General features: G+C 38.8%; 1 protein-coding gene across 1 annotated transcript in view; it reads right to left on the bottom strand.

The window, feature by feature from the left end:
* Positions 1-27,710, bottom strand: part of LOC126481304 (protein HBS1) — a 196,227-nt gene that overhangs the window by 14,158 nt on the left and 154,359 nt on the right. The window contains exons 6-11 of the mRNA XM_050104955.1: positions 25,218-25,368; positions 22,529-22,771; positions 22,097-22,326; positions 21,654-21,887; positions 21,211-21,384; positions 19,166-19,365 (exon numbers count right to left, since the gene is read on the bottom strand). Of these exons, the coding sequence (XP_049960912.1) occupies positions 19,166-19,365; positions 21,211-21,384; positions 21,654-21,887; positions 22,097-22,326; positions 22,529-22,771; positions 25,218-25,368 (1,232 nt within the window). The remainder of the gene's footprint in view (positions 1-19,165; positions 19,366-21,210; positions 21,385-21,653; positions 21,888-22,096; positions 22,327-22,528; positions 22,772-25,217; positions 25,369-27,710) is intronic.

Below are 27,710 nucleotides of genomic sequence, written 5' to 3'. Positions count from 1 at the left end.
TCATAATGTAATGGTTGTTGCTGCTGCTGCTGTTGTTTTCAGCCTGAAAACTAATTTCGTGCAGCTCTACATGACAGCCCATCCTCTATATGTCTTAAATCTCTGAACCATACAAAGAGCAATCAAAGTTTTGATTATCACTTCAAAAAACTCAAGCTGCAGCCCTGAAATTTGGTGATGGTTTAGTCTCCCTCTAAGCATTCACCCTCCAGTGTGACACATTTTCCCCAATGGAAGATGCTTGGTTAAGGCCTGGGTTGTAGAAACCTGCATTATGGCTGTTCAGGAAACATTCTACCTTGAAAATCACCTCACAGTCATTCTGGAAATTCCTGCCATGAAATGGTTTCTTCATCTGAGGAAAGAGGACGTAGTCACTGGATGCAATGTGAGGAAAATAGGGGAGGGGTAGGGGCTGTGGATAGGCAAAATTTAAAATCAGATGCGCCAAGGAAGCAGTATGCATGACAATGTCCTTTGCAGAATGAGCTGGGACATTGTTCTGCAGCAAAACCATAACCTTAGATAGCTTCTGACAGTGCATCATGCTGATAGCCTCCAACAATGTGATCAGGAAATTTTGTTAGTATTAGCATTTTATGAGCACAATGTGTTAGCACCACATACATCACAGTAGCCCCAAAAACCACTCAACATCACCTTGCCCGCTGATGGTTCGGCTTTCACCTTTTCCTGGAGTGTTGAATCCAGATGATTCCACTGCTTGCTTTGCTCATTTGTCTCAGGGTCATAGTGATATACCTAGCAGTCCTCTACAGTCATTAGAAGCAAAATAAGTTATCTGGGTTGTCTTCAAACTGATACAATATTTCCACTGCTGCCTCTGTTCAGTGAATTTTTTTCAACGGGTGTGAGTACGGTGATTGGTGATCTTTGATACACTCAAAATGTTGAAAACTGATTCATGACTGATTTTCACTTTTTCCACTATCACATAGATTGTGATATGCCAGTCTTCGAGCACTTTGGCCTCCACTTCTCCTGCAGTTCTTGGTTCTTCACAGAGAAATTGTCCACACTTTGTTATTTTCTCACACTGGAAGCATCTGTGCCACCCAGATGGGCTATTCTCTTGAGATGCTTTGTAACTCGAATTTAGCTTATCACTGGGCTTCTATCACATACCTGCCTCAGAAGCAGGACAGTTCAAAATGAATATACTAATTACAAATAGCTATAATCATTTAATGCATAGAGATACAGCAATAAGCATTACAAAGAATGTAAAAGAAAGTGCAAAATTTTGATTGTAGCACAAGCACAGTGAACCAGAAGCTATGGCATACATGGCCATCCACAAGTAAAACAGCTCTGTGTCATAAATGAGAATTGCTGATCTCTTGCAGAAGGATTCTTCCTGTTAAATTATATCAACTGTCATTCTGTCACCAAAATACAAAGATTTTGTCAGTGATACAATCAAACCCCTCCAGATGCGAATGACTTTTGTAGATAGCATTGGCAGTTTGAAGAAACAGGATGTTTGTGTAGATCAGAAAGTACTGGCCAGCTATGTGTATGAGCATAAAATGTTCATAGAATTTGCATTTCATTTGAACATAGCCCAAGGAAATCAACATACAAAGTCACCATAGATCTACATAAGCCACAAATAATGGTTTGGCATACTTTCAAAATAAGTGAACACATAATTCAAATTTTACAGGAAATGAAATGGGGAGACTACATCAAACATTCAAATTACGCTACAACAATGATGGAAGAAATGGCATAGAAACTTTTGCTACATGTCTAATTTTTAGCAGTGAGGCAACCATCCACATAAATGGTACAGTTAGCCAGTGCAACATTTGAATATAGGTACAAAACAGCCTTTGTCCGTAACTGAACATCAGCAGGGCTCATCAAAAGTTGAGCTGTTGCCACAGCTTCATTTGGATTCCAGGATCACATCTTTTAGCAAGACGGAACACTAAAACACTGGGATATGGAAGTTTCTATATAATTAAATCAACATCTTTCAAACTGTTGAATCAGTTGTAATGGACATTGTCAAATGATGTTCTGTTCTTGGCCAACTAGATTTCTGGAGCTGATGCCCAATGATTTCTTTGTGCTGGGGTTTCAGGAAAGACCTTGTGTATGTACCTCCTTTGCTAAATGCAATTTCAGAGCTCAAAATGTGCATTTTTAATGCACTTGTGTTGTTGGCTCCATGTGTGCTTCAGAATGTGTGGCATGAAATGGAATATCACTTGGACATTGTCCATGTGACCAATGGGAGTCATATTTAACACCTAAGATATCTCTTTTTTTTCACTTTATTTCACACCAGTAAACACCATACCCCAAATTCCTTAAAGAATCAAGCTCCCACATGTAAAAAAGCTTCAAAAATCTAATTACAAATGAGTTAATATGTTAAATACCTCAGGTTAAGCATTTAAGAGAGAGAGAGAGAGGTTACAAAAGGTTTGAAATTATGTTTAAACTTTTTTGGACATGACTAAGTGCTCTCATTATCAAACAATGGATTAGTACAGCCCAAGTAATTTACACTCCGTATTAAGCAAAAGCTAGTTTTTCACACATCTCAAGATTTATGATGTCATATATCCTGAACTGTGTGTCATACAAAGTATATGTGTATGGATGCTGCCTGCAACAGTGTTCCATCTAGAGGCAATAGTAAAGAATCAATAAATTACAACTTCACACCTGATCCTGCAATTTTACTACATCAACAGTGAAAATGTAGAAAGCGATGAACTTTTTTTGCTTTCATCACTTTGTGGGGGATGTCAGTGAGAGAAAGTTTCATGAAAGTTTGAAATTATGTACACATTTTGTTGGCAGTCATTAAGTGCTCTCATTCGTAAGTACTGGACGAGTATAGTCGGGGTAATCGGCATGCTGTGTATTATGCTGCCTCAAGATATATACAAGATGTGCTCAAAAAGAAACAGGAATTTTTGTTTTTCTTAAAAGATCTTTACTTATTTATCAACATCAACTTTTGTCTCCTTCAAAGTAATCCACCTCTGTTGTAACATCCTTATGCCATCACTTTTTTCAGTCTCGGATGCACTTCTCAAACTCGCTTTTCATTGTGGTGTTCAGCTCCTTCAGCGATTCCATTTTTATCTCATCAATGGTGGCAAAATGATGTCCTTTCATGGTTCCCTTCAGCCTCAAAAATAGAAACAATCACAAGGGGACATGTCCGGTGAATAAGGTGGCTGAACCAACATAAAAGGTTTGATTTTAGCCAAAAAAAAAATCACATACAAGCCCTGAGGTGCGAGTGGGAGCATTTGATGACACAATTTCTACAAGTGACTTTACCACAATTCTGGCCATTTTATTTATTTATTTCATGTTCCGTAGATCCAGTTAGTGAGTCAATCACAAGGATATGGAACGTGTCAAATTGTACAGGTTTCAATTTAAACTTACAATAAATACAAGGGCAATTCAATGCCAAATTGTACATAGTTTAAGTAAGACATACTATAAATACAGTAATAGATACAATGTCAGCTAGATAACATAACAACCATTTAACAGAAAAAGGAGTTTCAAATAAAAGTTAAAGATAAGAGCACAAAGTTAAATCAGGTATTAGGCCTACAAGAGTAAATACAGGTACAGCCAATTTGTTGTTACAAAAAGTGTGCTAATGCTCAAATGCACAATAAAATCAATTGAACTACTTCCAGACACAATAAGTTTAGTGAGGGTATACATTTTCTTTCAGATATTCATCCACAGTATAAAAAGATTTCTCTGTCAGGTAATCTTTGAGAACTTGTTTAAATTTTGGCAGTTCTGTATGAACACATTTGATATGTAGTGGTAGGGCATTGAACAGCTTAATGCTGGAGTAGTAAACCCCTTTTTGTACCAGAGTGAGACATTTCATTTCGAAATGTAGATTGTTTTTGATTCTGGTGTTATAGCCATGGAATTTACTGTTGTCTTGGTAGATAGAATAATTTTTGCACACAAAGGTCAGCAAGGAAAAAATATACTGTGAGGCAGTTGTTAGGATACCTATCTTCCAAAACAAGTGCCTGCAAGAGTGTCTTTGATGGACCCCACACATTATTCTGATTGCTTTTTTTTGGATGGTGAAACTTTTTTTGCAAGTGGTTGGTTCCCCCAGAATATGATAGCATATGACATCAATGAGTGGAAGTAGCCAAAGTAGGCGAACTTAATGGTGTCAACTTCAGCCACTGAAGAAATTACCCGTAATGCAAATGTTGCCAAGCTAAGTTTTTTACATAGATGAAGAATGTGAACTGACCAATTACATTTGCTGTCTATGTAAGCACCCAGGAATTTTGTATCTTCAACTTTCTGTATTGGTTGATCTCTACATTTTATGTTAATTTCATCGAGATTACTTTGTGATGTATGGAAACTCATATAATGAGTTTTATCTGCATTGAGTGAGAGACCATTTGAGGAGAACCAATTTAAGATGTCATTAAAAACAGTATTTGTAGTTTGTTCAAGATCGTGATCTATCATATCATCAATTAGAATTGTGGTATCATCAGCAAACACGGTAAATTTGCTGTTTGTATCAGAACAAAGAGGAAGATCATTAATAAAGATGAGGAAAAGCAGTGGGCCCAAAATGGAGCTTCAGATTGCTTCATGAAAATGGTGCCTTATTGGCAGTACATTCATAAGTCAGGAACTCATGATGTACTACCCCATTGCACCCAGAGAAAACAGTGAGAAGAACCTTCACATGTGATCAAACTGGTGTTTTTTTTTTTTTTTTTTTTTTTTTCCCCCAGGCAGGTTCCAGTGGGATGAATGGGCCTTGGTTTCGATTATGTACATATATACCCATGTTTTGTCACCTGTTATAACCACACTTAGAAGTTCTGGATCATTGTTGACTTCATTCAGCAATTCCTGAGTGATGTCTACATGATTGTTTTTGGTCAAAATTCAAAAATTTGAGTTGAAAAATATTGCTTGGCATGAGCCAAAGGATATGCTGACATCATTAGCAATCTCCCTGATTGTGATTTTCCAGAAACAATTTCTTTACTGCTTCCATATTGTCATATTAACTGATGTGCCAGGGCACACAAGGTGGTCGTCATCTTCAACATTTTCTCGAACCTCTTTCAAACATTTACACCATTTGTAAACTCATGTGTTACTCATAGCAGATTTGCCCAAAAACCCCTGTCAAAATTTCGAATGTAGAGTTGCACTTTATTCCATTTTTCAAGCAAAATTTAAGGCAAATTCTTTGATCCATTGTTTTAGAAAGCAAAAATTCGGTGAATGCTCGAAAACACGTATGTCTTTTTCAACTGTCAACAATATACTAAATCTTTAAAACAGCTGAAAATGCAAACATACATCAGGAAAAAGTGTACCAACAAGATAGGTAAAAAACTGAAAATTGGATGTATGAAGCTCGCAATATTAAAAAGTTCCTGTTACTTTTTGATCACAACTCATATACTGTTTCTAACTCAAATGTAAGGGACAATCAACTGAAAATGAGACAGATGGAAAGTAAGTAAGAAAACCATTTATTATTTCAAAAATAACTGCAATAACTGTTAATTCATGCATTCCAAGTGAGACAAGGCAGTAAACGCCTTCATGGAAAAATATCTGAGACTGCCTACGGAACCATGTTGCCTATCCACAGGCTGCCAAGGTTGTTTCAAGTAAACTGCAGAAGTTTTGCTGGGAAGCCCTTACATATCCTCTATACAGTCCTGATCTTCCCCATGTGATTTCCATATATTTGGAGCTCTGAACAAAGACATTTGTGGCTACTGATTTGCTTCACTTGAAGAGGTTCAGGCCTGGGCACAATCAGTCTCCTACGGCAATTGCGAACATTTCCCCATAAAGGCATTTACCATCTAGTCTCACAGTAGGATAAATGAATAACAGTTATGGTGATTACTTTTGAAATAATAAACAGTTTTCTCATTTATTTTTCTCTGTCTCATTTTCATTCAACTGTCCAGATTCTGACCATGTTTAGTTTAGTATTCCCTCACAGGTGAAATTATGCTGAGATCCTCAACTGGAGCCCCCACTGGTGCACGTGTTGTGTAATCACAAGTTATGGGTTACTTCATAAACTGTTCAGTCGTTCCAAGTGCCCTTCGTGGGGAAGGTTCACTTATTTATATCAGAACAATCTTCCTTGCTCACTGAACTAGCAAAAAGACACTGATTGCATAAAAAAATAGCTTCATAACCCTTTCCATCCCAATGTCGAGTGGCGCTCCACATAGCAAATTTTGTTTTCTGCTCCAATGTCGAGCCTCATTCGTCACGATTTTTCATGGCTCTCACATGCCCAGGTCTCAATTCTGACAGTACTAGGCATCAATGGTGCTTAGTGCTGCCATCTAGGAGAACCTGTGTTAACTCATTGTCAAACTGTTGCAGCTGTGTTGAAGGGAATGTTGGAATTACTATATTCAAGGTCGTGCGCGTGCAGTGGCTCATTTCTCATGTTCAGTTCTTTCTAAGAAAGCGATTTTACAGCTTTTAGAGGAATCTTTACGAGACAGCGGTAGTGAGAGTGCTTTTGATGATGAGAGTGGTTCATTTCTAAAAATTCTACTGAAGATGACAATGAAAACTGTGAAAATGTGTTTCTTTCAGTTAATTTTTACAGACAACCTATTTCAACAAATAGCAGACCAAATGAACAGGTATGTACAGCAAAAATACATAGTGTCACCACTTCCACAACATTCTCTGTGGTGGGACTGGAGAAATGTTACCAAGGAAGAGATGAAATGCTTCCATGGTGTGCTGTTGAACATGGTATTACAAAACTGTAAGAACTTGCAGGTATTTTTTCAGGAGAATGTTTACAATCACCTAACTTCTTTTCAAACTGTTTTACTCTTAGACAATTTATGCAAGTTTTTTGAGCACTTCTTGTTTCTAATGCAGAGCGTGCCACAAATCTCAACACTCAATTTCAGTCATGTCTGAGTAAAGTGAATAATGTGTTGGATAACTTGTCTAGCAAGTTTCTCAAAATTTATTGCTCATATAGGTATTTAGCTTCTGATGAATCTATAGGATCATTCAAGGATCGTGTGTTATTCAAAATGTACAATCCTCAAAAATCAACAAAATGGAGATACAGTAGATGATAAATATAATGCTTTCCTCAAGACTTTTCTCGTGCTCTTTGAAAGTTGCTTTCCGTTAGAATGTTCAAAACAGGGTACTAGCACAAACAGGCAGCCTAGGTGGCTGACTAGAGGGATAAGAATATCTTGTAGAACAAAGTGGCAATTATATCAAAACATTAGAAACAGGCAAAATCTAAATGCAGCAGCCAATTACAAACAGTATTTTAAGGTGCTTAGAAATGTTATTAGGAAGGCAAAAAGTATGTGGCATGCAGATAGAATAGCTAAGTCTCAGGATAAAATTAAAACCATATGGTCAGTCGTAAAGGAAGTGGCTGGTCTGCAGTGACAGGTCGAGGATATAGAATCAGTGTGTAGTTGGAATGTCCTTGTTACTGATAAGTCGCTTATATGTACAGTATTTAATAATCACTTTATGAATATAGCAGGTGAACTAAATAGAAACCTAGTCCCAACAGGGAATCATATAGCGCTCTTAGAAAAAAGTGTTCTGAGACTGTTACCTGAAATGCTCCTCCATGATTCTGACAAGAGGGAGATTGAGTTAATAATCAAATCACTAAAGACCAAGAACTCTCATGGATATGACGGAGTATCTAGCAGAATACTGAAATATTGTTCTATGTATGTTAGCCCAGTACTTAGCCATATCTATAAATTTTCCTTTCGGAGTGGTCGGTTTCCTGACTGATTAAAGTACTTGGTAGTGAAGCCACTTTATAAAAAGGGAGACAGGGATAATGTTGACAATTTTAGACCTATTTCTATGCCATCGGTGTTTGCTAAAGTTATCGAGAAAGTTGTATATACAAGGTTACTGGAGCATTTAAATTCACATAATTTACTGTCAAATGTACAATTTGGTTTTAGAAATGGTTTAACAACTGAAAATGTTATATTCTCTTTTCTCAGTGAGGTTTTGGACAGATTAAATAAAAGGTTGCGAACGCTAGGTGTTTTCTTTGATTTAACGAAGGCTTTTGACTGTGTTGACCACAAAATATTACTGCAGAAGTTGGGCCATTATGGAGTAAGGGGAGTAGCTTACAACTGGTTCACCTCTTACTTTAAGAACAGAAAGCAGAAGTTAATTCTCCACAATATTGAGAGTGGTAGTGATGTTCAGTCCCAATGGGGCACTGTTAAGTGGGGCGTTCCCCAAGGATCGGTGCTGGGGCCATTGCTGTCTCTTGTTTATATAAATGATATGCCTTCTAGTATTACAGGTGATTCAAAAATATTTCTGTTTGCTGATGACACCAGCTTGGTAGTGAAGGATCTTGTGTGTAATATTGAAACAGTATCAAATAATGTAGTTCATGAAATAAGTTCATGGCTTGTGGAAAATAATTTGATGCTAAATTACAGTAAGACTCAGTTTTTACAGTTTCTAACTCACAATTCAACAAGAACCGATATTTTGATCAGACAGAATGGGCATATTATAAGCGACAGGGAACAGTTCAAGTTCCTAGCGTTCGGATAGATAGTAAGCTGTTGTGGAAAGCCCATGTCCAGGATCTTGTTCAGAAACTAAATGCTGCTTTATTTACCATTAGAACAGTATCTGAAATAAGTGACCGTTCAACACGAAAAGTAGTCTACTTCGCATATTTTCATTCACTTATGTCGTATGGTATTATTTTTTGGGGTAATTCTGATTCAAAAAGGGTATTTTTGGCTCAAAAACGGGCTGTTTGAGCTATATGTGGTGTAAGTTCGAGAACCTCTTGTCGACCCCTATTCAATAGTCTGGGAATTCTGACATTGCCCTCACAGTATATATTTTCTTTAATATCGTTTGTTGTTAGCAATATTAGCCTATTCCCAAGAGTTAGCTGCTTTCACTCAGTTAATACTAGGCAGAAATCAAATCTGCATGTGGAATGCACTTCCTTGACTCATGTGCAGAAAGGAGTACAGTATTCTGCTGCATTTTCAATGAGCTACCACAAGAACTCAAAAATCTTAGCAGTAGCCCAAACTCTTTTAAGTCTTAACTGAAGAGTTTCCTCATGGCTCACTCCTTCTATTCTGTCGAGGAGCTCCTGGAAGAGCTAAAAAAATTAAGCAAATTCCAGCGTTACATTGTTGATTTTCTTTATTTAAGCTTACGACTTGTCGCCTGAATATGTTGTTTATATTTCATTTTATCTGTTTCTACTATCGTGTTATAATTTCATGTATTGACTCGTTCCATGACCATGGAGACTTCTCCTTAATTTAGTCCCATGGAACAATAAATAAATAAATAAATTTAGAGTTGATATGATTTCGGGTTCATCAAACAGTTATAACTGCAGTTTGATATCCAATTTTGGCGCTATCGCAACAGAGTCATTGATCTGTACAGACTTGAATTTTTCAGAGAGAATAGTTTTTTAATTGCTGGCTAACATCAGAAATGCTATATGGCAATCATGGTACCCTTTGTACACTTTTACACAGGAGTTGCATTAGCTGATGAACTGATGAAATAGAATGTGCATCTCACAGGAATGATCCAAGCCAACTGCAAAGCCTTCCAGCAGTAATCAAGAAAGGATTTCTGCACCTGAAGCAGCAAGAAATAAAATGCTTCTACAACAACAAAGTGATGGTTCTGGTATGGCAAGATAAATGAACTGTTTTCACACTTTCAACAAAAGCAAATAACTCAGTGTCACTTACAGAATGGAGAAACAGAAAGGAAAGGGAAGAAATAATAAAACCAAATGTGATTATTAATTATACTTTGAAGATGGGCGGAGCTGTTCGATGTGACTGTTTTATGTCCAGCTATGGTTTTATAATGAGAAGTCTGCAGTGGTCGGAAAAGCTGTATTTCTGGTTGTTGAATAATATGTTGGATAACTTGTCTTGCAAATTTCTCAAAATTTATCGATCATATAGGTATTTGGCTGCTGATAGATCTACAGGACCATTCAAGGGTCATGTGTTATTCAAAATGTACAATCCTAGCTATCTGCTATACAAGAATCACAGCAAGAAAAACAACTTGAAAACGCCGCTTCACAAAGTATTGTGTAAAAGTGTTATAAGAGACTTAGTTGGTGAAGAAAGAAATCCAGGGCAAAACAAGTATGTTGTTCAACTTCTGATGACTAGGAACACTTCAATGGACAGTTGTAGATTATTAACAAGCTTCATGGGAACAATCATACAGATTGTGCAGTGTGTTCAGAGAGAAAAAAGAAAAGTGGCAGTCATGAAACTGTGTATTACTGCACATGAAACCCAGCTCTCCACCCTGGTGAGTGTTGCAAAAAATACCATACACTGAATAGTTTTTTCTATAATGTTTTGGAAATATATCTGAATGAAAGTGAACTTTTTGTTTTAACATATACCCTACCTGTTGATCAGTGGCCTTTTCGTTTCCACAGAGAGACCACGCAACTCTCTGTGGCGTGCTCACTCCCCAGGTGATGGCAATTTAAATGTGAATGCATGGAGCCACCTTGTGTCTGCTTATGGAAAGCAAAGGACTAATTATAGGATTTCATGTTCTACCCAACTCGAAATGACTGTCTAACTGTGAGGTCCTCTGTCAAATTTCAGCCAACACTGAGTGATAGACTCTCAAAAGTTGGATGTATGAGCTATAATCTTCTTTTTGTTGAAGTCCTTTGAATGACCTGCGATGTTCTGTAATAATGTATTTGTTGATTTGAAGGAAGCAAGTATGACCCTGATGCTTCACAATCTGTTTCTGAACAGTGTGAATTGTTTACTATGTAGAGGCCTCACAACTTCAATTTCTACATCTACATCTACAACTACATCTACATATCTACACATATACTTCGCTCGTCACCAAATGGTGTGTGGCAGAAGGCACTATTCGCGACAAAGTCATACTTCTCCCCAATCTGTTCCACATGTGGATTGCGCGAGGGAAAAACGACTCTCTGAACGTCTCTCACAATGGCTAAATGTACCAGTCACAAATCTTTATGCTCTTCTTTGGACCTTCTCAATCTCTTGAATCAGACCCAACTGGTAAGAGTCCCACACAGGTGAACAATACTCTAAGACTGGACAAACTAAACTATTCTAAGCAATTTCTTTTGTTGAAGGACTGCATCGCTTCAGGATTATACCAATAAACCGCAATCTAGATTTCGCCTTACCCGTTACTTTTGTAATCTGATTGTTCCATTTGAGATCATTTTGAATAGTCACACCCAGATACTTGACGAAGTTACCACTTCCAAAGACCGCGCATTTATTTTGTACTCTTATATTAATGGGGGTTTTCACTTTGTTATACACAGTATGTTACACTTACTAATACTGAGAGATAACTGCCACTCATTACACCATGCATTTATTTTTTGCAAATCCTCATCGATTTGTTCACAACTTTCATGCGATACTACTTTCCTGTGAACTACAACATCATCGGGAAACAGTCTAATGCCGCTGTCAATACCATCAACCAGACCATTTATGTAAATCATACAAAGCAGTGGACCTATTGTGCTGCCCTTGGGCACACCTGATGTTACGTTTGGTTCTGTTGAAGTCTCCCCATTCAGGACGGCATACTGCTCTCTGTCTGTTAGAAAACTTTTTATCCAATCGCATATGTCATTGGACAGACTGTAAACGCGCACTTTAAGGAGCAAGCGGCAGTGCGGAACTGAGTTGAACACCTCTCAAAAGTCAAGGAATATGGCATCAACCTGGGAGTTGGTATCTAAAGCCTGTTGTATATCATGCACAAAGTGGGCCAGATGTGTCTCGATCGACCGCTGTTTCCTAAACCCGTGCTAGTTTCTGCAGATGAGCTTCTCAGAGTCTAGAAAGTTCATTATGTCTGAACACAAAATATGTTCCAGGATTCTACAACAAATCGATGACAGTGAAATTAACCGGTAATTATGTGCATCCAATTTTCTACCCTTTTTATAGATTGCTCTGACCTGGGCCTTCTTCCAGTCCTGTGGAACTTTCCGCTGTTCCAATGATCTCTGATAGATGATGGATAAGAATGGTGCTATATCTGTAGCATAGTCAACATAAAATCTTACAGGGATACCGTCTGGGCCAGATGCCTTCCTGGTGTCTGAGGATCTTAACTGTTTTACAATCCTAGATACACAAAACACTATGCCAGCCATCCCTGCATTTGTTCGATAACTAAAAGGGGGAATGGTGTTGCAGTCCTCCACCGTAAATGAATTTTTGAAAGCTAGGTTTAGAATTTCGGCTTTCTGTTTATTAACATCCATTACATTACCCGTACTGTCAGCAAGAGAAGGTATTGAATTATCTGTAACGTTCATAGATTTTATGTACAACCAAAATTTTTTGGGGTTATTTTTAGAATCTGCAGATAAAATATTGCTTTCAAATTCATTAAAAGAATCTCTCATTCACCTTTTGACAGCTGCTTTCATTTCACATAATTTCTGTTTGTCAACAAGGCAGTGACTACGTTTAAAACGACTGTGCAAAATTCTCTACTTTCTCAGCACCTTCCTAATATGTTTGTTGAACCAAGGTGGATCCTTTCTCTCCTCTATATTTATGCTAGGCAAGCTACAATGACATTATGGTCACTAATATCTTCTTCTAGATTAACTTCCTCAAAAAGATCAGGTCTGTTTGTCACTAAGATATCTTATATGCTCCCATCTCGAGTTGGTTTTCTAACCAATTGCTCAAGTTTGTATGTTGAGAGTGCTCCTAGAATAACTTCTTCACACGAGTCTTTGCTTCTGCCCCCTGTGATAAATGTGTAATTTTCCCAGCCAATGGACGTCAGATTAAAGTCTCCACCTATAACTAATGGATGATTGGGATATTTATTTCCTATGTACTCAAGACTTTCCCTGAAATATTCTGCGATTTTGTTGTGGATGCTGGTGCTCTATAAAAACATCCCAATACAATGGTCACTCCTTGTCTGACTGACAGCTTTATCCAGACTATTTCACAGTCCAACCCAGTATCGATCTCAACTGCATTGAAACAGCTTTTAACTGCAATTAACACACCACCTCCCATAGCATCAGTCCTATCCTTCATAAACATTGTCCAATTCCAGTTCAAAATTTCACTGCTATTTATGTCTGGTTTCAACCAGCTTTCGGTACCTAATACAATATTGGAATTACTACTGTTTACTTCAGAGAGTAACTTGGGTATCTCACTACAGACACTTCAACAATTTACTAAGATGAGATTTAGCATATTTAAATCCTTTGGAATGACCTGTTTAGGCGAATTAACAATTTTTACAGTTGGCACACCACTTCAGTGTCATGAACTGGTAATTTTTCAGGCCAACGGTTAGTTTCCCATGGGGAGGAACCTAATCTAAAAAACCCCCATGTGCATGCTACCCATGTAGCTGCTTCCTGTGTGTAGTGCACCCCTGATATATCGAGAGGTGTCCTACAACCTTCTACCCCATAGTGTAGGTTGAGGAATCTACAACAATTTTCATCACAGAGTCGACGTAGCCTCTGATTTAGATTCTACATTCGACTCCAAACCAGAGGACCCCGGTCCACCCTGAGTAAAATGCTGCAAATCATCAGCTTGCCTTCCACTCCTCGAGAGATTGAGGCTGCCTTCACCAATGTACGCAGCCATCAAAAGGACTCAACGATTTCCTCAGAACCCAGACAACTGGCATCATTGGTGCCGACATGTGCAACAATCTGTAGCTGGCTGCACCACACAAGCTCGATAGCTGCCGGAAGAGCCTCTTCCGCATCCCAGACAAGGCCCTCCGGCAAGCACACTGAGTGACCGGTGGACTTCTTCCTCACCCTAGCTGCTATGTTCCTGAGGAGCTTCATGACCCGCATAACATTGGAGCTGCCAGGAACTAACAAACCCCTATCCCCACTTGCCTGTCTGGACCTTGCTGGAGGAGGGGCCACTATGCTGCTGGCAGAAGGAGCATTCTGATCTGGCTCAGCCTCCCCCCCCCCCCCCCCCCCCCACCTCCCTCAGCATGAGATAGCACACTGGGCCAGCCGGCTCAGCAGAGGCTGCGCCAGGCACCCCATCCCCACCACACCTCAACGTAGCACTCTGGAGCCTGTTGACTGTGGCCAACAAAGCTTCCAGCTGTGTTTGGACTGTGGTCAACTTCTCCTGCATCCACATACAATGGACACAGTACCTATCCATCTACCTAATATGTGACTTACTATAAGAAACTTAAGGAAATCTAATGCCATACAAGGTTAACAGCTACACTCTAGTTGGCAGAAAGGACACTCAACAATGAAAAACAATAAAAATGTATGGTAGAAGCTAGGTTGACCACAGCATTCATCAGCAAAAGAGACATGCACATCTTTCATACACACAAACAAGCACACCTCTTGCACACATGACCACCAATTCCAGCGCCTCTAACCAGAGATTGAGGAGTTGGCATTCATGTATGCATGACGTGTGCTTGCTTGTGAGTATGAACAGTGTGTGTTTCACTTTTGCTGATGAAGGCTGTGGGCAAAAGCTTTATGCAAGTGCCTTAATTGTGCCTATCTGCAACGTAAAGTGTCTTCTTTACGGTAAGTACCAATCTGTCTTTTCCTACATTGTTGACATCCTTTAATTTGGTGTCTCCTCAGTGTTCTATCTATTATAATTAAATCTTTTCTAATGTACAGCATGCAAGTTTTCAAATTAAAGCTGTACTCCTTCCTCTGTTTTGCTGATTATGCATCTCTAGTGCCCTCTGCATTAACAAGGGTTATATTTGTTTCCCACTAACACAGTTTGGAGATGTACCAATTCGGGCTGCAGGTTTATCTGTACCTGAAATGGCATGAGCTCTATCAATCAATGTCTTAATAACACATAAAGTCTACACTGGGCAGTGACAGCTAGTAGCCTGCAAATAAAAAATTGTATGAGTGGGCCAGGATGGAATTTTTGCCCTGCAGCAGAGTGTGTGCTGATATGAAAGTTCCTGACAGTTTAAAACTGTGTGTCAGACCAAGACTCCAACTTAGGACCTTTGCCTTTTGCACACGTGCTCTCCCAGCTGAGTAACCAAACCATGACTCATGACCTGTCCTCACAGCCTTACTTTCACCAGTATCTTGCCTCCTACCTCCAGACTTCACAAAGTTCTCCTATGAAACTAATACTCCTGGAGAGAGGATACTGCAGAGAGATAGCTTAGCCACTGCCTGGGGGATGTTTCCAGAATGAAATTTTCACCTGCAGTGAATCCATCCCTAGGCTGTGGCTATGCCATGTCTCTGCAATATCCTTTCTTCCAGGAGTGCTAGCCTTGTAAGTTTCACAGGACAACTTATGTGAAGTTGGGAATGTTGGAGACGAGGTACTGGCAGGCGTAAATCTGTGAGGACAGGCCGTGAGTTGTGCATGGGTAGCTCAGTCAGTAGGACACATGCCTACAAAAGCTAAAGGCCCTGAGCTTGAGTCTTGTTCTGGCACACAGTTTTAATCTGCCACGAAGTTTCGTATGAGTGGGCTTTTGATACACTAAATGTTCAAGTGTATCATTATTCTTGTGTTGCATTAAAGACTCTAAAAGGAGCAAAAAAGTCTTTTTTTTACTCAATAGGAAATTTTATGTTATGACACATCAAGTTAAGATATTGTAGAAACCTACAGAGACTCTCCTGACTCAAGGGTCAAACTATAAATGTCATCAATAAATCTCAAAACACTATGTGCTATATCCTGGGGCTCAGAGCCCGCCCGGAAACCCAGCCAGGTCTGCCAGGTTGCCTAACTGGCAGATATCAACAATAGGTAAATAACAACATGTTTATGGGTTAGCTTTACGAAGTCCCTGCACTATTTTCCTATGCCAATCAAAAGTCCAAAAGTCAGTGAGACATGTAAATTTACACACAGCTAGTATTTAGAAGGCTGCACAGGTCCATGCTAGTTTGTTCTGGTTGTGGAGCCAGTTTCAGTTACACTCCACCACTGCAAGTTCCTCTGAGTGCAGCAAGCAGCCAAGCCTTGGTCACTGGAAAAATGTTGATTGGCCATCCAGCTCTCACCATCGACAAATATTTGTTTGGGACTTTGTGCCTAAGTGATCATTTAACTCTACTAGTTGTCAAAGTGGTCACATCCCTCTTGGATTGGAATTGGTGTTAAAATAATCTACTGTCTGAACCCTGTGTCTATGTGATAATTAATGGATTTATATAATTCCCATTAGACTCTTTACACTAGTTACATTATATGCATGGTGACTTTAATAAATGTTTTGATTTTAATGAGACTGTCATTTGTAGTTATAGTCAGCTCTAGAGAAACTGTAAGTTTAAGGCATGCAATGCAGTACTCATCGACTGCCATCATTTATCTACGGGTTTTCAAACTGCCCTTTCAAGTGCCCCTCCTCAGAGGCCTCCATAAAAAGGTCTCATTGTCAAGTACAAATATGTACATAAGTATTTTGTGTGATGTCTGAATCTTCTGTTGTTCTGCATCTCTTGCACTGTAGTCACCTTTTTGAGGTTATCAGGTACTGTGTCTCCTCAGTTAATCAAAAACCACACACGCAAACTATCACTCACATTGTTTGTTTGTGTAAAATCACAAAAAATACATATGTAAATACTGCACTTGGCAATGAGAATGAGTTCTCCAAACACTTTTTCTGAGCATGAAAAAAATATGTAACTGGTGCTGTGTTTCAACTAAATGCATCTGAGCAACATAAAGTAAATGACGGTGTCAACTAGTGTTATAAGTGGCCAAACGCCAAAATGTGCTAAAAATGGTTCGAGAAAGGTGTCATGATGATCACAACAATCATGGGAAAATTGTACATATGTTGACACAAAACCGGGAGCAAATTAGCATTGTGGTCATAGGAAATTTGATTGGGATGATAAAAAATGTCGTAAAAGGCAAGAAAATGATAATTCTGAGAACATAAAAGCGGGGTTATACCATACAGCAGAGGATGTGCATGAACAGTACTGTTTTGTTAGCTAAACCTGTTGTCAAAGGGATGTAATGACTTCATCATAGAAGTTTTGTGATAAGTTGGATAATACTAAAACTGGTTAATAAGTCCAAACATTTTGGGTGGAATAATGAAAGTCTGCTGATAAAACATCAAACGTGTGTATGTGATATGGACACTTGCCTACAACGTGATTAAGAACAGATGACAAGTATTTGGTCAAATAATAGGTGGGCACCCCAAAATTGCTAACAGTAGGTTGTATAGGAATGCATTTTTGGTAAACTATATTGTCTCAATCTATTAAACACCTTTTCTTTTAGAGGACAAGCTATCAAACATCTAAAAGTTTTCCTTACTATATGAGTAGTGGAGCCCTTGTCAGTCCTATGATATTTCAAATAAATGTAACTTTCTCTAAGAATTACCACGGTAAAAGTATCCTTGTACTTAGCATACTATCACATTATATCAAGCCTTACTCACAGTTAAGGAGAGCTGTCTTTTTCATAGGTGAAATATTACACTTCTGCATACTGCTTCTCAGCAGCACTGGGAAAGACTTCTGACAAAATCTCTCTGCCTCATTTGTGGTAAGTGGATGGAGTTGACAACACCAATTAACTGTGATGGAACATGAGTAGCAACAAAATTAGGTCAGTTGAAACTTGCAGTCTTGTCTCATTGTAGACTTGTTGTCGAGCCAGATAGACTTAGGTCATGTCACAGATTTAGGTCATGTCACACCATCCATCCGACAAGACAAAACACCGTCTATCTACAAAAATTCTAAACCTTACAGTTTTCTTATATTGGTATCTGTTAATGTAAACGTGATTGAGTAGGTATGAGACATAGTTCTATCTGTTATTTGCAAGAACAGAAGTCAAACACAGCTACTTCCCAAATGTGGGGGTGTACACCAATGGTAGTGACAGTTAGCAGTCCCAACAAAGTTAAGAAAATCTTATTGCCATTTTTAAATGTTTATGATATGTATCCCTAGGAATACAGTCCAATTCACATTGAATAAAATGAATTCTTTTGTTTTACATTTGACATTATTCACAACAATATAATAATAAAGTGCAAAGTCATGAGTAACACTGTTGCCTCTCCAACTTAATAAAAATACCAGTGAGCCCAATAACCTCTCTCTTCTCTCACATAAATTGCACGACCTTCAGATATACTGCACCATTTCCTCTCTAAATAGTTGCTTGATGTGAACTCAAGACTTTCTCAGTTGAAGATTATAAACAATACTTTTGGAAAACTGCTAGATGTCTGTAAATTGCTGTCACAATATTACAGTACAGAGGCTTCCATCCATTATAAGATGGAAACTCACAAAAGAACACTTTGTTTCTCTATTTAAGCTACTGGTGACAAATGCATGGCCAACTCACAAGATTTAGCGTAGAACAAAACCACATGACACTAAAACTTAATATTGACTAGTTATACAAGTTAAAACTTTATAATTAAAGTCCATTACTTAGTTTAAAAAACTGAACTATAATGAATGAATGAATGAATGAATAATGTACTCACAATCTGCAGCACATGTATTACAGAAGAAGTGTATGGTCTGAATTATCAGTAGGTTGTTCCAAGAGCCATTTGTCATGAAGGCTTGCCCTTCCAATATCAGATAGGCCCTCCTTGTAATCAACATTTTTCTCATAGTTCAACAAACTTGAAAAATCGGTGTGACATTGAAGAGACAAGTTTTCTCTGTGGAAGTTGCTTGGAGCAGCCTACTGACTTCCAGTGAAAGCACATGCACTCAAGTAACACGTGTACTGCACCTTTTCCAGCTGCCCATGTAAATATGGTCAGAAACTTCTGCAATGAAATATTATAGCTGCACATTATGAACATCTGACAGTTTTCCAACTTTTTATGGAACAACCTGTAATGTGTTGCACAGAGTCAAAAAGATTTTTCTGTGAGCACCATAGTAGCTGTCTTTCAGTTCTGTTGTATAGATGTTCAGACAAATCTTTTACAAGTGTATTCATAACAATAGTGCCTAAACATAACAAACTACTTTGGAAAGATATTTACTACTTACAGAGCAGCCTTTGGTAATGGGGACTTTGATATTGAAAACAACTATTCGAGCTTCAAATCTCGATGTGACTGGAACAACATTAACCGGATCAGACAGTATATCACCAATAGACACATTTTGCATCTCTACTCCCTGAAGAGTGACACTGACATTGTCCCCAGCATAAGCAGTCTGTACAGCAGCATCATCAATTGTCAATGCTGAAACCAAATGAATAACAAACATAACTGAAAAAGAAAATATTTACTTTAATCAAGTTAGACATATAATTTGTATTACAGTTTACAAAATAAGCCTTTGTGAGCAAATTTTTCAGTGGGGCTTACATAATAACATATCTGTACATGATAATGCGTTTTTAAAAGTCTGTCTCCAAGCTGTTACATTCTCATTACTTCCTGTTACAGGAAAAAAAGAGTCAGTATTATAGTATAATGGATGAAAATGTCATAAAATGTAAATGCTAGTGCAATTATTCATTAAAAGGGTACTTGCAAATTTGGAACACGATAGTTTACTCATAACACAGAGCTCAATGAAGGCACAGCGGACAGTGAAGAAAGCAGAGGTATTTTCACTTAGTAACTGAGTGTACATTGTCTGTGTATAAATCTGGAGCACATTTCTCATAACATTCCTATAAACAGTAAATTTTAATTAACCTGTAACAACAACATATGCAGATGATTACAGTGTATGTCAAGTACATAGTTTGTTCTGTGTTTGTATCATAATTGACATGGATGATGATGATGATGATGATGATTTCCTCATCACTCAAATACATAGTGGTTTTAAAAATAAAAATGACTGAAGCACTGTGCCAATAGTTTTTTGTATATTATCCTAACAGCTTACAGAGCCAGTGCCTCCTTCTTCTGGTAGCAGGGTTGAAGGGAAAGGAAGAGATATGAAGGAAAAGGACTAGTGAGGTTTAGGAAAAGATTTACATTTCGGAAAAGTCACTCACTTGTCAGATAGGGTGAAAAGGAATATTGAACACCAAGTTCAATGTTGCTGTACTGTGTATTAAGCTGGGGACATAGAAACGATGGAGAGGCTTCGTCCCACCATAGCCCTCAGTGGCTCACAACCACACAACACGTCATAGCAGTCCAACCACCCACCGCCGCCCGACATCGAACCCAGGGTTATTGTGCAGTTCAGCCCCCAGTGGACCCCCCCCCCCCCCCCTCCCCTCCTCCCACCTGGAAACATCTCATACCAGATGAGTGTAACCACAAATGTTTGCGTGGTAGAGTAATTATGGTGTACGCATACATGGAGACAGTGTTTGCGCAGCAATCACCGACATAGTGCAACTGAGGTGGAATAGGGGGAACCAGCCTGCAATCACTGAGGTAAATGGAAACTGCCTTAAAAACCACCCACAGGCTGGCTGACACATCGGACCTCGACACTAATCTGCCGCTCAGGAAGCAGCACGTTAGACCACACAGCTAGCTGGGCAGGCAAGTTCAATATTACTGGCACACTAATGAAAATCCTTCTCATCTCATCCAGTAAGTCTCCCCTGACCCAGTGTTCTGAACTCTACCCCTTTTTCTAACCCTCACTAGTTCTTTTCCTTCAGTCCTCTTCATTCCCCTTCAACCCTTCTGCCAGAAGAACGACCCACTGACTTCAAAAGCCTGCAAACTGTAATTTGTTTTAGATGTGTTTTCTCCTGCTGCTGCTTGATGAGTAGATTTTTTATCTAGCAAATTACCTTGTATTTTCAACAACCGACTTTTGTTGACAAATACCTTAAATAGAAACATTTAATGAGAAGCTGTAACGTATATTGTTAACATAGTATTGATGGTGTATCAGCGTTTGAATGATGTATTTTACATAAATCTTTAAAGGAACACCAGGTTCAATATCACTATCTCACTATAGAAAATGAACTTTCAGTATGAAACCCACCAAATTAATTCACGTTGTTTTCAAATTTACTGCTGAAAGTGTGCTCATCAAAGATGGAAAGACTCTTACTGCACACTAATTAGACCATACCAAGGAATGAATTTTGAATATCATACCTTTTACTTGCGCAGCTTCATTATGAGGCAGCACTAAAAGTTTATCGCCAACTTGAACCACTCCTGTTTCCACTTTTCCTGACACACAAAAACCGGAGCCAGTACCTTTGAATATGTCATTAACAGAGAGCCTGAATGGCTTTGTAATAGGGCGTTCTGGAGGTTTGAATTTATCTGTAAAGGTGATAAAATCTAATATTGTTCATCAATTAGAATATTAAACCAAAGCAAAAACACAATAATGAATCCAAACCTGAGATTTTTTTCTGTTTGTCTTGTGGCTAAATAACAAAAACAGTTCCTTAATATATAAAATTAAGTATTTTGTTACACTGCCTGATTTTCACATGAAATGAAAATAAATGTCATAAAATATATAACTAAACTCTATAGTTGTGTTTTCAGGATAAAGGATTAAAGCAAAGCAAAATTAATTCACATACCTATAGCTTCCACTAGACATGGTCCGTTATACCATTTGTTTAGCTTTTCCTCTTTTGGTTTAGTAACGAGATTTTCACCTGTCAGACCACTGCAGGGGACAAATGTTACATCCGATTCACGAAAACCAGCTTGCCGGAGGAATGATCCAAGCTTTCCGGTGATTTCCTGGAATCTCTCCTGTGACCATTCCACAGTATCCAATTTGTTAACTACAACACAAAGCTGAGAAACTCCTGAGAAAAAGAGAACATTTTGATACATCGTTGGAGTTGTTTTACTTTTGTATTTTTTAATTGACTGTTAAGAAACTAATAAGCCACAAAAACAAAATCAACAATAAAATTAACAATAATTTTCCTTTAAAAATAGGAAAGAACTATTATGCAGATAATAAGTATGAACCACAGTAACAGAAGACCCATAATTAATCACAAATAATCACCTAAGGAGCGAACTAGTAGTGCATGTTCTCTTGTTTGACCTCCACTTTCAAATCCCGTCTCAAATTCTCCCCTTGTTGCATCAACCACTAACAAGGCAACATCCGCTTGTGTAGCACCAGTAATCATATTTGGTATGAAGTCCTTATGTCCAGGGGCATCTAAAAGAGTGATGACCCTGTTTGGTGTCTCAAATTTAGACTGTCCAACATCCATTGTTATACCTCGAGATCTATTAAATGAGAAAAAATGAAAACACAAAATACATAGTTGGCACGAATTTCATCTTACTTGTTGAAACTTTACACTTAAACATGATGACATTTGCTGTAGGAGTACTGTTTCACAAAACTAAAATTACATCTTCAGTTTTCAAGTAAAAAAAAAAAAAATTAATATTTTTTTAAAGACAGGAAGTGAAACTGACTATGTACCTTTCTTCACCTGTTTCATCTAATATCCAGGCATACAAAAATGATTGTTTTCCAATTTTCTTGGTCTCCTGTTCGTATTTGTGCATAGTTTTCTTATTCACTTGACCAAGGGAATAGAGCAGATGTCCCATAAGCGTGCTCTTTCCAGCATCAACATGGCCAATCACAACCATATGCAGCTGTTCCTTGCTTTTTCCACGGTCCTGCTGATACTGAGCTACAACATCAAGTTTTGCTCGAATCCTAAATGCAAGAATAAACTGATCAGTGGATTACCTACAAAATTAATTAATCAGAAGAAATGCTACCACATTTCACGTGAAAAGACAGGGAAAAGGAGGAGATCAGAGGAAGGAATAAGTGGATGAGATGTAGAGGACAGTTCTAAATTGAAAAGGGTGACTGCTATTGAAGGCAAGCAGTTTGTGTTGAGAGGGATATGGGTGAAGGAGGAAAGAAGGCAGAGAGGAAGGAAGAATGGGTCTTGTGAGCAGGACGAAGTGGATATTTTGTGCTGGAAGAGGAACAGAGGTAGGAGAGGATATTGGAAGTTAGGAGAGAGTGGGAAGAAGGGGAAGTAGAGGATGAAGTAGAATTAGAATCAAAGGGGAAGATAAGGATCATAAAAGGTAGCCTGAGATTTAACATATATTGAGGTTTAGGTCATTAGAGAAAAAGCACTGGCTCAAATGGACAAGGTGAGGAAGAAAGTTGGCTGCAGCCTTGTTGAGAGAATCGCGCTCTCATTTGCCCAAATTTATTAATGAAAGCTAATAATTAGATGGCCAGATGGAGATTTGGTCCCCATTTCTCTTAAGTGAAACTCTTTTGTCTTAGCTATTGTGCTATACCAACTTGCTTGGAGGTTTGAGGAGAAAAGCAGATGGGTGGAGATGGGGGTAAGGGGTCAGAAAGACTAGAGGGTAGTGTAGAAAGAGGTAGTGAAGATGGAGAGTGTGGTCTGAGCAAACCCCTTATACTATACCTAAGAGTGATCAGTTGTACTTCATGTTATTTGTATTTTTAAATCTATTATTAAGTTTCTGCCTTTTTTTTATCAGTCAGACATTTTTATGGAATATATTGAGAGATATGCAACTCCTCGGGTGAAATTCAATAAATATTTCTATGAAGTGAATAATCATAAACAAAGAAAAGATTGCAACTGATCACAACACGTATGTTTGAAAAAAATTGCGACAACATGGAGGAGTAATCAGAAATAAAAAAAATTTAGAGAACATATAGTGGGACAAAGAAATCTTTAATGTACAAAAAACTATATAGAAAATTAGTACTGTTGTTACTTTGTAGGAGCTGAAATTGTGCGCTCATGTGCCTCTTTTCCTTTTTTTTTATCTGCAAACACAATGTTTATGTAGCATAAATTACTCAATTCTGTATCAAGTGTCAATAAAGTGAGGAGGAGGAGGAGAAGAAGGAGGAGGAGGAGGAGGAGGAGGAGGAGGAGGAGTGAGCAGGAGGGGGGGGATGAATTTGAGGAATGATGATTATTGGTGATGTGCTATGCAGATGAACACATGGCACAGCCTGTTCAACGCACAGTCTATGTGTAGAGGCAGTCAACACAGCACTCTAAACAATTTATGAAGCAGTAGTTCATCAATTACTTTAATTAGGATACTCTTGTCCTACTCATTCATTACGTATTATCAAGGTTGACATCACATACTTTGTACCTAATAATCAAACGGATAATTTCAATAGAAACCACAATTACAAAAAGTGATTGAAAACCATGCACAGATATAAAGTAGTTCAATTATCTAAGATTAAAAATTTTCAGTAATAAATTTCAATGTAATTGTTTTTAATTTTACAGAAATAGACAATTTTTAATACAATTTGTATTAAAATTTCATTATTTTAATGTAAAATTAAAATACCATAACATCATCTGCTGATTTTCCTCGTGTTTTTAGTTGGTGGTTCTTTGGACAAAAATTATTAAAAATGTGATTACAGATAAATAATTTATTTCTTAGTTAAATCCAGTCTTTAGAATTCAGTTGCCCAAAAATTAATTTTTTGAGGTAGACTGCAACATGGCACAAAAAAATAATAAAAAATAAAATAATAAAAAAATAAATAAAAAATTTCAAGATATGTAAATTACTTTCATTTTTGACGTCACTATTCTTGGAGCAAAATAATAAAATAGAGAACATAAAGAAAAAAACAATGAAATGCATTTTTATAATGTAACATTGCTGATTTTTTAAATACACATTCGTGACATCGCTGCTGTAAAGATTAGATGGAAATCGGATCACTTTATATTTGATAATGCCATGTGGGTACTGTGAGACCCATTCTTCAGTTGGGCCTAACAGAGACCAATACTTTACTGACATATACAGAAATGCGTGCCAAGAATGTTGTGAGCTGTCACCATGATTGGGAACAGTAATTAAAACAAAACTTGAATGTGCTAAAGTACAATGCTGAGATAGTGTTACTTTGTATCTTCTGATTCATTGTTATATATGATGACTCTTCTTAAAAAAATTATAACGAAATACTGTCAATTTGTGAGAAAATTTTAAGCATGCAATAGAACAAATACAATATAACAATGTAAAATTAAAAGAATGAAACTCCTTATACATGAAAGAACTATGCATACCATCAAACTAATACAAAAACATTACAAAGCAATTATGCATACCTTGTAGTCTTGTTTACATCCTTTACTGCTTGATTTTTTATGTCTGCAGTGTCTTCACGGTCACCATTCTGTTGTGGTAAAGCTTCAGGCTCAGGGGACTGAGATTGAGAGATACCACCACCAGTATCTGCATTCAGTCTCACGCTGTTTTCTACCAACACAAAAAAATATTTGCATAATTCATGAAATTATAGGCAACAAAAGCAAAAAAGAAGTTTACAAATAGCGTAATTAATATTAAAAATTAAGCAACACACTGATTTCTCTCTCTATTGGTATAGTGTTCCCGACATTAGAAATAATTTATTATTCTCAGCTCTAGGTGTTTACATTCTTGGAGTCACAACTGAAATTCTATAAATATTCTGTTCCCACAGTTTTGCATGATGTACTGAGTGAGGTGGGGCAATGGTTAACACAATGGACTGGCATTCAGGAAGATGAGGGTTCAAACCTGTATCCTTCCATCCAGATTTAGGTTTTCCACGATTTACATAAATCGTTACATGCTGATGCCAGGATTGTTCCTTTGGAAGGGCACAGCTGAATTTCCTCCCCATCCTTGACATAATCTGAGCTAGTGCTCCATCTCTAAGGAGCTCGACATTGGCAGGACATTACCCAATTTTCCTTCCTTTGTTTTTGGATGATGTGGATTGGTGGCTCAGTGAGCAAGTGCTAGACTACAATCTAAAGGCCCGATGCTTTATCCCTAGTCAGTCCAATGTTTTTTTGTCATTTACCACTTCTTCCAACTCTAGCACTGGTTGCTTAATGTGAAGATACTAAGTCTCACAATGGTTTCAAGTCCATGTTAATATGTAGGTTCCCCTATAACTAGCTGGGTAAGTTTGATCAAAAGTTAGAACATATTTAGGGCATACCACCCTCCAAATAGGGCCACACCTAGTACAACATTGCCGAGTTTAAGTTATCCAATAGTTTTAAAAGCTGTACCATATAAAGGTGTTATTTAAATTTAGGTAACAAAAGGAAAAAAAAATGTAATTCCCATTACATAAACTAAGATCCACCCCCAGATAATACAACAGAATTAAAACATTGAAAAAAGATTATGCAGACCAATTAAAAAAATATTAAATATCTAATACTGTTTTTTTCCTGATGAATTGCCTGTTGAACTTCTTGGTGAATTGATCAACAGTAGTCTTCCAACAAATTGGTATTCACATGACCCGGATACCATCTTCCTATCCTTTTGACATCTTAAAGAAAGTACTCACTGTTGTAACTGCGACCTGAACGGTCGCAGGGTTGACGTGATGGAAAGCGTGGCGGGGCCCACGGAGCGTCCCGCAAACGACAACACAAATGGGAGAGGGCAGACATGACCAACGCAGGACCCAAATGAAGAACAATAAGATCGAAACAACAGAACCACAAGAAAACCACCTCCATTCATACACATAACAATAAAGTAAAGACGCTGTCTAAGGCAAGGCGATAAGTCTAGAGACGCACACAAGATTAGACTAGCTGGCTGAGCAAGAGGCAGGCGCTTAAATATATGATCAGGGGCACCACTATTGGCCGCTACGACCACGTGTTCCACTGTTGTGCCCTCACACTATACGTGGGACAGGAGGCGTGCGCCGCCGCGGCTTATGGCGCTATGGTGCAGAGACCTCGAGGGGTCTTCGACCTCCATGCCATCTGGCGCGGATTCAAAATCTGCGGCACATGGTACCAGATCCCTCCCCCCTGCAACTAGCGCTTAGGAGCGGAAACACCCCGGACGGTACCAAGGTGGGCGGCAGTGGGAAGAAGAGCCAGAGGAGGTGGGGAGGAAGGGATGCCCGAGGTATCAATGAGGGCCGACCCAGAGTCCAGGGTGGGGGAGGGAGCTGCCGATCCACCCGGGGGCAGGGAGGGCCAGTGGCAGGCCCGCGGGGAGACGGCAGCCGGGTGCAGGGATGGAGAATTGAGGGCCATGTCTGCACCCAAAGGAGGTAGGGGAGAAGGCAACGGTGGCCTGAGTCCCGCGGGGGCACACAGGCAGAGCTGATTATGATGGCGGCGCTCCAACCCTTTCGACGTCTGCACCGACGTCACACGCCGCCCATGGGCCATGCTAACCGTGGCGGGCGTCCAACCCGCCTTGCGCCCGTACTTGCGGGCCCACACGGGAGTGCCGGGGGCATACCATAGCGAGGGCCAGGAGTGGGGGCAGGAGGGGGATGGCATCTGCAAATGGAGTAGGGTCCGCGGCTGTCGCCCATGAAGGAGCTCTGCTGGACTGCGTCCGTCAATTGGCGTAGTGCGATAGGTGCTCAAAAACAGGGTGAGGGCTGAAATGGTTGGAGATTTGTTGACTGTCTTTGTCAACTGTTGTCTTAAAAGTGCGGACAAGCCTCTCTGCCACACAATTGGACGAAGGATGGAAAGGGGGCTATGGATATGTTTGATACCGTTGGCCTGACAGGTGTCATGGAAGGAGGACGCCGTGAATTGGGGACCATTATTGGAGACCAA

Source organism: Schistocerca serialis, chromosome 5 (genome assembly GCF_023864345.2).
Source record: "Schistocerca serialis cubense isolate TAMUIC-IGC-003099 chromosome 5, iqSchSeri2.2, whole genome shotgun sequence".
Taxonomy (NCBI): domain Eukaryota; kingdom Metazoa; phylum Arthropoda; class Insecta; order Orthoptera; family Acrididae; genus Schistocerca; species Schistocerca serialis.
Note: the sequence above shows the minus strand (reverse complement) of the source record. Positions and strands in the feature narration are given on the sequence as shown.